The sequence below is a fragment of the Festucalex cinctus genome, chromosome 14, assembly GCF_051991245.1.
Source record: "Festucalex cinctus isolate MCC-2025b chromosome 14, RoL_Fcin_1.0, whole genome shotgun sequence".
Classification (NCBI taxonomy): domain Eukaryota; kingdom Metazoa; phylum Chordata; class Actinopteri; order Syngnathiformes; family Syngnathidae; genus Festucalex; species Festucalex cinctus.
In genome coordinates, this window is record NC_135424.1 from 16,049,662 (window position 1) to 16,059,622 (window position 9,961).

General features: G+C 41.5%; 2 protein-coding genes across 3 annotated transcripts; one reads left to right on the forward strand and one right to left on the reverse strand.

The window, feature by feature from the left end:
- Positions 1-16: 16 nt before the first annotated feature.
- mrps6 (mitochondrial ribosomal protein S6) lies at positions 17-942 on the reverse strand. Its single transcript, XM_077496403.1, has 2 exons — positions 514-942; positions 17-139 (listed from the first exon to the last, which is right to left on the reverse strand). The coding sequence occupies exon 1, from the start codon at positions 846-848 to the stop codon at positions 516-518; it is 333 nt and encodes a 110-aa protein (XP_077352529.1). The 5' UTR covers positions 849-942; the 3' UTR covers positions 17-139; positions 514-515.
- Positions 537-9,706, forward strand: nolc1 (nucleolar and coiled-body phosphoprotein 1). Of its 2 annotated transcripts, none has more exons than XM_077496398.1 (14): positions 537-1,000; positions 1,157-1,277; positions 1,466-1,521; positions 1,823-1,983; positions 2,052-2,146; positions 2,227-2,341; positions 2,427-2,533; positions 2,899-3,007; positions 3,387-3,524; positions 3,602-3,691; positions 4,131-6,206; positions 6,275-6,396; positions 6,989-7,069; positions 7,146-9,706. In XM_077496398.1, the coding sequence occupies exons 2-14, from the start codon at positions 1,167-1,169 to the stop codon at positions 7,302-7,304; spliced, it is 3,420 nt and encodes a 1,139-aa protein (XP_077352524.1). In that variant the 5' UTR covers positions 537-1,000; positions 1,157-1,166; the 3' UTR covers positions 7,305-9,706. The 2 variants fall into 2 exon arrangements, with proteins under 2 accessions (XP_077352524.1, XP_077352523.1); XM_077496397.1 differs by having other exon boundaries at positions 538-995.
- The last annotated feature ends 255 nt before the right edge of the window (positions 9,707-9,961 follow it).

Consider the following 9,961-nt stretch of genomic DNA (forward strand, 5'->3'; position numbering starts at 1 on the left):
TCAGAAGCTTCCACCATAATTTTAAAAAATGATCTTTATTATCACAATAAATTCAGTCCAATTAAATTCAGTCCATCAGCCATGGAAGAGGTCAAAGAAGCAGAATACTGGACAGTCACTAGATGAGAACTGCAAATACCTGTTAAAAAAAAAAGGTTCAATTACAAACAATTCAACACAACATGATCCCCTTAAAAAGGATAGACATTGACTAAAATGTATTGATTTCAAATGAAACAGTAGGCTATAGAGTGTCACTATTCTTCAACAACATCGAATTAAGCTACTTTAATGTTTTACGTAGCTGTAATTTGAAAATAAACACGGCAATTTTACAATGGTAAACGTTGCGGTATTAATTTTGTGTTAAACTTGTGCAACTTCTACTGGCTGGCTACGACGTGACCATGAATAAGCACCAAGTTAATAAATAAATAAATAAATAAATGCCATCCCCACTGTATATGATCCTGTAAGTATAATCACTATACTGTGTAGTTATATCATACGTACGTTCACTGCGGTAGACCACAGCATGCTTGTGTGGAATTCTGGGTGTCCTTCTTCAACACAGTGGGTCTCACCACGTCCAGATCACGATGTAAGTGATCGACAAGGCCCGTGAGGATTTTGGGGGCCGCGTAGAAGTCAATCAAAAAGTATGATCCTCGGCGGTGTCTCTGGTTGTGTTTAGTCATGGCAAAAGGCAAGAGTCTCTCTCCAAGATTCTCGATGTCCCTCACCACAGCCCCCCGCTCCATTAGAGTCTCCACTGTCCTCCGGAGAGCTGATGCTGTCTCCGGTCGCTGCATCGCCTTTAGGACAAGAGCCAGTTCGTAGCGCGGCATTGTTTCACTGTGTCTGGTTACGAAGATTTAGCGCAACAAAGTCGACCATGTTATGACACAAGGGAAAGGGCTTTTGTGGTGACGTATTAAACCTGCGCCTGCATGTGTTAAGTCGATTTTTTTTTAAGAAGACAACGAAGCGGAAAAGTAATGTATAATGATGTTTGCTATATTTTATGTTTTGTAAAATACAATTCTGGTTTGAAAACAAAAAATAGTTATATCTGAAAATTGTTGCATTACGTTTGTTGTATTCCCAATGCACATGCGCTGAGGCGTTTTAGATCACTTCCTGCCCTCCATTTCAGCGTGGTGAAGATGGCGGAGCACAAGTCGGTGCCCAGCGATTTATACAAATGTGTTTACACGTTTCTGTTGGACAACAAGTTCACTAAAACGGCTAAGGTGTTTGCCAAGCAAGTGAAAGTGGTAAGTTTGTCTCGCCTCGTGAAACTTCGATGATGGCGTGTTATGATAAACTAAGTAGTATGTGGGAAGCTAACACGTGGATTATTACCGAGTCCTCTAAACCTTTTTTTTTGTCTTGACCAACTTGACCTGGAATAAAGCCATTCATTCAGGAAATTAATCATTTGTCTGTATATTTCTATTACCAGAGTCCTCAGGATCCAAATGAAGAACATCTTCTTAACATCTACAACTTCTGGGTGAAGTGAGTTGTTTATATTTGAAATCCTTCAGCTTCGTAAGTGATGTGATGCAAATGTAAATAAAAACACATTTCAAGTGTGCATGATATACCATCAATGCAGTTGTTTTTTTTTACAGCCTTTATTGAGCCAAGGCACATTTTACATCTGAATTGGAAACAAATAAAGGCACACCACACATCTAGTAAAATATTTAATGCACTTTAAGTAAGATTGTTGCTGGTAATTTTATTTGTGATGCCTCAATCATCTGTAACATAAACCTGTAAGAGTTTGTTAAACACACTATCTGTATGCGCTTAGATCACCGCAAGCTCAGAAACGCAAAGCAGTTACTGGCGATAGTGGAGCTGCTTTCTCAGCGGCCAAGAAGGCAAAAGCCAGTAAAGAGAACTCCAACAGCGACGAGTCCAGCACTGATGAGAATGAAACTAATGCCAAAGTGAAGAAGCCTACACCTGCTGGTAATATCCCAGTACTGTTGTTATATTTACATTTTGTAACCATTAAAAGACTGTTTGCCTTTCAACAGCCAATGGAACACCTGTCAAGGCAGCGGCTACGAAAACTGCATCTAGCAGCAGTGAGGAGTCGAGTGACTCTGAAGAAGAGAAGGCTCCTGCCAAGGTAGCAGTCTCTTGTTTCGTAACTAGCGTTTTGTGTTTTAATCATTGGATTTGTTTGTTTGTTTTTCCCTCCTTATCTAGGCTCCCATAAAGCCTACAACAACTGCAACTGCAAATGGAATAAGAAAGAAAGACAGCAGCTCTAGCAGTGAGGAATCAGACTCTGAAGATGAGCAAGCCACTAAAGCGCCATCAAGTCAGTGCCATGCTTATTACTTCTTCATGTAGTATTGCATGGTTTTATGTATGCATAACATACTATATTTAATTCCGAATGACAGAGCCTGTAGCTGCTGCCTGGCCCAAAGCTCCTACTCCTGCTGCGGCTAAGAAAAAGCAAGAGAGCAGCAGTGAGGAAAGTTCCTCGGAGGACGAGGAGCCAGTCAAGGTTAACAAACCGACATGTATTAGTCGACATTTATGCTGATGATCTGCGTGACTTAAAGATTCTAATTCATTATCTACAATATATCTGATTTTCACATTGACTGATTTCCTTCAACATCATGCATGCACACACAATCAAAATGTAGGTAAATAAGGCCAAACTCAAGTAAATATAAAATACTGACTATCCATCTGAATATGATCTACAATTTGTGACTACCCAGTTAATCAATGCGATGCATACATTTTAATTATGACACGATACTTTGTTGCCCCACTTGAGCCCATTAATCAAAATCCAGCCTTTACGTTGTCAGAGATCAGAAGGTTCAGTCGCATTTTTTTTGTGATGCATTTCCATGCTAGGCTGCAGTCAAACCTGCCCAAGTGAAAACTGTTGCTGCAGCTACAGATACGAGCAGCGAGGACTCTTCCTCGGAAGATGAGCCACCGCCCAACAAGAAAAACAAATCAGGTTTGTTTTCATTTAAAAAAATGTCACATTCACTGATTGACTTGACGGTTTCTAGCCGTATCAGTAGTAACAGACCTGGTGCATGTGGACCACTATTAATAATGCCAAGTCAAGACTGACTTAAATTGTTTAAATTAGGGCCACAGTGCCACTAGAGGGCATCACTACTATTCATCTGAGCATTACATTAAGGCTGAACGACATGGGCAAAATGTCATATCTAGATAATTTCTACCAGAGAAACATGTACCATGATAAGTCTCAAGAAACAAAGAAAGAAATAGCAACATTCTTCAGTTGTAATTCTTAGTTAGTCAGTGTTCCATCACTGGTAAGCTATTTTTGTTGTCCTAACTAAACTACTCCCCGCTCGCAACAGGAACGTACAGTGCAGTCCCACCTCCTGCTTCAGTGCAGAAAGCGGTAACTCCAGCAGCAGCCAATAAAGCTGCCGCCGGCGACGACTCGGACAGTAGTGACGACAGCAGTGATGAGGATGAAGGGAAGAAAGTAGCTGGTAAGATATCTCCCATTTAGGATTAACTTGGCATCTGGAGTTTTGTCATTTGTCCGACAACGTTGTACCTTGTCTAGCTAAAGCTACACCCGTGAACAAGACTGCGCCTCCAAAACCTGCTTTGAAGAATCCTGCTGCTAAGAAAGAATCCAGTTCGGAGAGTTCAGGTAGAAAAGATTGGACTTGGTCCGTAAGTCAGTTTTTCACAACTCAAAATGAGTATTAATAATCTTTTATTTTTTGTTTACGATGATGCCAATTCTGTTGTTGTGGAGTATAATAATATCCGGTAGTTAATGTGCCAAATTCATACATAATCCTCTGTATTCTGTTTCAACAGCTCCTTCGGGTTACTACATACATCATATATAAAATATGCAATTACTTTTCGATTAATTGAGCGATACATTAATTGCGATTAAAAATTGGTGGACAGCCCAAATATATAAACAGCATATGCATGCTTGTATGTGTATATGATTATACCATGGGCATTAAATTTGATTTACTGATAATTGCAGAAACCCTGGACTAGTATTACTCCACAAATGTTGAAGTACATTTGTACATGCACCACTTTTAACAATACTGTCATTGTACATTCAGAAAGCAGCTCAGAAGATGAAGCTCCAGCAAAGCCTGCCTCTAAACCTGCTACACCATCATCATCATCATCAGCTGCTGCTGCTGCTTCAAAAGCACCATCTGACAGCAGCTCCGACGGGTCATCTGAAGAGGAAGAAGCGACCAAAGCCAAGCCGGTTGCAGCAAAGGCTGCCATTCCTGCTGCCAAAGTCGCCAAAGCCGCTGCGGCAGCAGGAAGCAGCGACTCTGACACCTCATCTGAAGAGGAGGAACCAGTCAAAGCTAAACCGGCACCAGCTAAACCTGCCACCCCGGCTTCTAAACCTGCAACTCCCGCCAGAAAGCCTGCCACGGCGGCAGCAGCTGAAAGCAGTTCAGACTCTGACTCCTCATCTGAAGAGGATGAACCAGTGAAAGCGAAGCCGGCAAACACAAAGTCTGCAATTCCAGCTTCAAAAGCCGCTGCTCCTCTAGAAAAAGACGCTAAAGCAAAGGCGGCAGCAAAAAGCAGCTCAGAGTCCGAAACTTCATCTGACGATGAAGAACCTGTCAAGGCACCTACAATTAAATCTTCAACGCCTGCCGCTAAGGCTGCAACCCCCAAAACAATAGCAGCAGCAGCAACTGAAAGCAGTTCGGACTCTGACTCCTCATCTGAAGAGGATGAACCAGTGAAAGCGAAGCCGGCAAACATAAAGCCTGCAACTTCAGCTTCAAAAGCCGCTGCTCCTCTAGAAAAAGACGCTAAAGCAAAGGCGGCAGCAAAAAGCAGCTCAGAGTCCGAAACGTCATCTGACGATGACGAACCTCTCAAGGCACCTACAAGTAAACCTTCAATGCCTGCCGCTAAGGCTGCAACCCCCAAAATAATAGCAGCAGCAGCGACTGAAAGCAGTTCAGACTCTGACTCCTCATCTGAAGAGGATGAACCAGTGAAAGCGAAGCCAGCAAACATAAAGCCTGCAACTTCAGCTTCAAAAGCCGCTACTCCTCTAGAAAAAGACGCTAAAGCAAAGGCAGCAGCAAAAAGCAGCTCAGAGTCCGAAACGTCATCTGACGATGATGAACCTTTCAAGGCACCTACAAGTAAACCTTCAATGCCTGCCGCTAAGGCTGCAACCCCCAAAATAATAGCAGCAGCAGCAGCAGCAACTGAAAGCAGTTCAGACTCTGACTCCTCATCTGAAGAGGATGAACCAGTGAAAGCGAAGCCGGCAAACATAAAGCCTGCAACTTCAGCTTCAAAAGCCGCTGCTCCTCTAGAAAAAGTCGCTAAAGCAAAGGCGGCAGCAAAAAGCAGCTCAGAGTCCGAAACTTCATCTGACGATGACGAACCTTTCAAGGCACCTAAAAGTAAACCTTCAACGCCTGCCGCTAAGGCTGCAACCCCCAAAACAATAGCAGCAGAAAGCAGCTCGGACTCAGATTCCTCATCCGAAGACGAAGAACCGGTCAAAGCAAATGCAACGCCTGCCAAAGCCGCCACCCCGGTTGTGAAAGCCGCTGCTTTAAAAAAAGCCATAGAAAAAAGCAGCTCCTCCTCAGACTCTTCGTCTGAAGAGGAAGAACCTGCTAAAGCTAAGCTGGGTACGAGTAAGCCTGCCACCCCTGCCTCAAAGGTCGCCACCCCAGCAGCAGAAAGCAGCTCGGAGTCCGACTGGTCCTCCGAGGAAGAGGAACAATCTCCTAAAGCCAAGCCAGCTGCAACTGAAGCAGCAGCAGCTGTCGCTCCAGCAAAGGCTGCGGCAGCCCAAGCAGAAAGCAGTTCAGACTCGGACTCGTCTGAAGAGGAAGTCCAAGCCGAGGCTAAACTGACCTCAAAAGCCAAGACTACTCTCGACAAGAACACCCCTGCCAAGGTTGCCGTCACCAACGGCAACGCTCCCAAAGCGGCATCAGCTAAACCTGCTGAGTCACCGTCATCATCCAGTGATAGCAGTTCAGAGGAAGAGACCAATGGGAAAATTACTCTTAAAACTTCAACCCCCGCTGCATCAACCAAGGCGACAAAAGCGAAAGACAGCAGCAGCTCCTCAGACAGCTCAAGTGATGAAGATGAGGCATCAGCAAAAGCTGCCACTACCCCCAATGCCAAAGGTAAGTCAAGATTGATCGGACAAAATAGTGTCTGATACCTGAAACGATTTCCTCCTGAATTGATGTAGGCACCAACAACAAGCAGAAGGACGACAAGTCATCAGAAAGTCAAGAGAAAGAGCCGCAAATAAAGACTCCAAAAGCCAAAAAAGCAACTACTACACCACAAACGTTTCCCAAAGCCAACAAGGTACACACACCCTTTGACAAATTAACTAATAGGGCTGGGTATCGATTTCAAATTTCCTCAGTTGATTCTATTTTGATTCACAAGAGTTTGAATCAATTTTAGATTTTTCCCAATTCGATTTACCACAGTTCAATCTGCAGTTCAATCTGATAATTGTGGAACATCAATTAAAGGGACATGATTTAAAAAAAACAAAACAAAACAAAAAAACTCCACAATAAATTCCAAATAAAATTTTGCAGACAACTGGTTAAATGATTTATTTATGAATGAAAATAGAGGTCATAATAATGAATGAGATGAAAATGTTTTCATACTAATTCAGTAATTGTAATTGTACTCTGAAGTGTCTTTAAAGTGCAGTAAATCAGGTCATTCATAAATGTAAAAAAAAAATGTTTTAAATTCATTTGAACAGTAAATTTGAAGAAAAAAAGATACAAAAATTGGCCTTTAAATGTTATTTTCTTGTTAATTTATGGGAAAAAAAGATTAAAATAATTGATTCATGGATTTATGAATAAAAAATGTTTATTTTTAACCCAGCCCTACCAACTAATTCTGAAGTCCTAAAAATCTGTTGTGTTTTCAGTCTAACGTACCTTTCCGAAGAATAAGGGAGGAAGATGTCGCAGTGGACCCCCGCCTTGCAGACAACTCTTTTGACGCCAAGGTATCCTAAAGAACTATTCCAGCGACCCGCTCGTTTAGCAGTTGCTGGTAATATGGCGGTAATTCTCGTTTTTCAGAAGGGTTGCAATGGCGACTGGGGCCAGAAAGCCAACGATCTTCTCCGCTTCACCAAAGGCAAATCGTTTCGCCACGAAAAGACGAAGAAGAAGAGGGGAAGCTACCGAGGCGGCAGCATCACCACCGCAGTCAACTCCATCAAGTTTGACAGTGACTGAGACGCTGACCCTCCCCCGATCTCACCTGAACTTTACATCACCTGTGTGATGTGAACCCTCTGAAGCAGTTGGCAGATGCCATTTAAACTTGAAAGTTAACACTTGAGAGGATTCTCGAGGGACACAAGGATGCCGAATGATCACTTACAGCCACAACGCGGCTGAAGGCTATCAGTCCGGACTACAAATAGGAAACAACTACCGGTAGTATGGCTCTTAAAGTGTTTTGCACAACAGCCATTCACTCTACATTAATTGTTTTATAAAGGATTGTAAACATGTTAGTCTATAATGTGAACATTGGTGAGGGTTTTTAATCATTTTTTTCCCTTGATCACTTCTCTGAGGACTCAAGTATGTTTTATGGTGTTTATTTATTTTTATTTTTTGTTTTTTTGTTTTTTTTTGTCTGTTTCATTAATTCATCATTTTTGTTGCTTACAAGCCATTTTGTGTTGAAGCATGTTGGGCCTTTCGTTTCTCCTGCTGTTTGGTTGAAATGTGTTAGTCGCCTTTCTTTACATTGTTTAACATTAATAGTTTAAAGCAATGCTTGATTTGTTGTAAAAGGTCCAACACACAATCAAGGTCACGTTCTTGATCTCGTCATCTCTAAAGGTGTTGACATTTTATCTGTTGAGGTGAAAGATCTGGCTAGTTAAGATCATTCCTGTGTGTTTTTCTTTTAATTACAAACAATCCCAGAAGTTCAAACAACTACTGTCTCTGTTTATAAAAAAAAAAAAAAAAATGGTATAGAAATGAGAACACAAGCAACAGGTTTATAGAATTAATGGCTGCATCACCAACTGTAAATACAGAGACCGATGAATTCACCTCAAAAATCTCAAATGTTCTGGATGCTGTTGCGCCTATTAAAACTAAGACCATTTCATCCCGAACTAAAACACCTTGGAGGTGTACTACCAACATAATGACTTTGAAATCTAAATGCAGAAAAGCAGAGCGAAAGTGGAGAAAAACTAAAGTCCAAGTTCATTTTGACCTGTACAGACAGTCTTTGTCATTTTAACCAAGAGTTAGTAATAGCTAGACAACACTTTCATGAAATTAGTAGGAACCTCAATAATACACACACTCGATTTGCCGTAGTCGACAAACTCGCAAATCCCCCAAATCAAACAGCGCCAGAACTCCTCTCAACAGATAAATGCAATGAATTTTCCTGCTACTTTAGTGAAAAAAAAGTATCATCAGGTCACACATTGTTACAAACCAGCAAAATAACTAAAGACCAAGTTCGAAATCTTGGGGTACTAATAGACTCAGACCTGACCTTCAGCAATCATATTAAATTTATCACTAAAACAGCCTTTTACCAGCTGAAAAACATCTTCATTGAAGAACTGCATCAAGCAGACCAAGAGAAGCTTATCCATCCCTTCATCTCCAGCACACTGAATTACTGGTCTTCTGACTGGACTCTCTCAAAAGAACATGAGATAATTGCAGCTCATTCAGAATGCTGCAGCTCGAGTTCTGACCAAAACAAAGAGATCAGAACATATTACTCCAGTACTTAAGGATTTACACTGGCTCCCAGTCAGCTGTAGAATAGATTCTCGTCTATGAATGGTTTGGGTCCCGAATAAATCCAAGAAATGCTGATTGACTACAAACCCAGCAGGGCTCCGAGATCGACAGACTTTGGTCAACTAGTGGAAACCAGAGTTCGAAGCAAACATGGTGAAGCTGCATTTAGCTATTATGCTGCACACAGATGGAATAGGCTTCCAACAGAAGTGAAGTCAGCCCAGAGTGTAAATGCTTTTAAATCCAGGTTAAAAACTTCACTTTTTTTCTCATACCTTTGATTAGGGACTTTTAAACAGCTTTAATTCCTTCCTTTTTAATTATCCATTTTCTTGACCGCTTACTCCTCACAAGGGTCGCGGGGGGTGCTGGAGCCTATCTCAGCTGGCTACGGGCATACCTAGGGACAATTCGGAGTGCCCAATTAACCTGCCATGCAGGTCTTTGGAATTTGGGAGGAGACCGGAGTACCCAGAGAAGACCCACGCAGGCACGGGGAGAACATGGAAACTCCACCCAGGAAGGCCGGAGCCTGGACTCGAACCCGAGTCCTCAGAATTGGGAGGCGGACGTGCTAACCAGTCATTCACCGTGCCGCCCCCCTTTTTAATTATTTTTATTTTAAACTTCCTTACGCTAAATGTTATTAAAGTTTGCTGAACAATGTTTTAATACTGTAATTGTATGTTATTTATTTAGTAAATTTTGTAACCTATTTTTATTTACTCTTCTCTGAATGTTAACTACTGTTTGTTGATGCTTATGTGTTGCCTTTCCTTGAGTAATGCACATTGAGTTGCCTTGTGTATCAAATTTGCTCTACAAATAAACTTGCCTTGCCTTGTTGATCCATTTTCAGCAGTGTAAAGTTAATATTTTGTCCAGAATTAATGTGATTACTTCATTATTTTGCATGTATAATTAATAACTTTAGAAAACTAATTTTGCCACTTGCTGTCGAAGATGACATCACCTGTGCTGAGGGAAAAATTAGTTTTTAACGGTATTCAACTCAACTTTATTTATAAAGCACTTGAAAACAAGCATTGCTGTATACAAAGTGCTGTACATGAAACAAATCAGTCGTGCAGTGAAGAATAAGA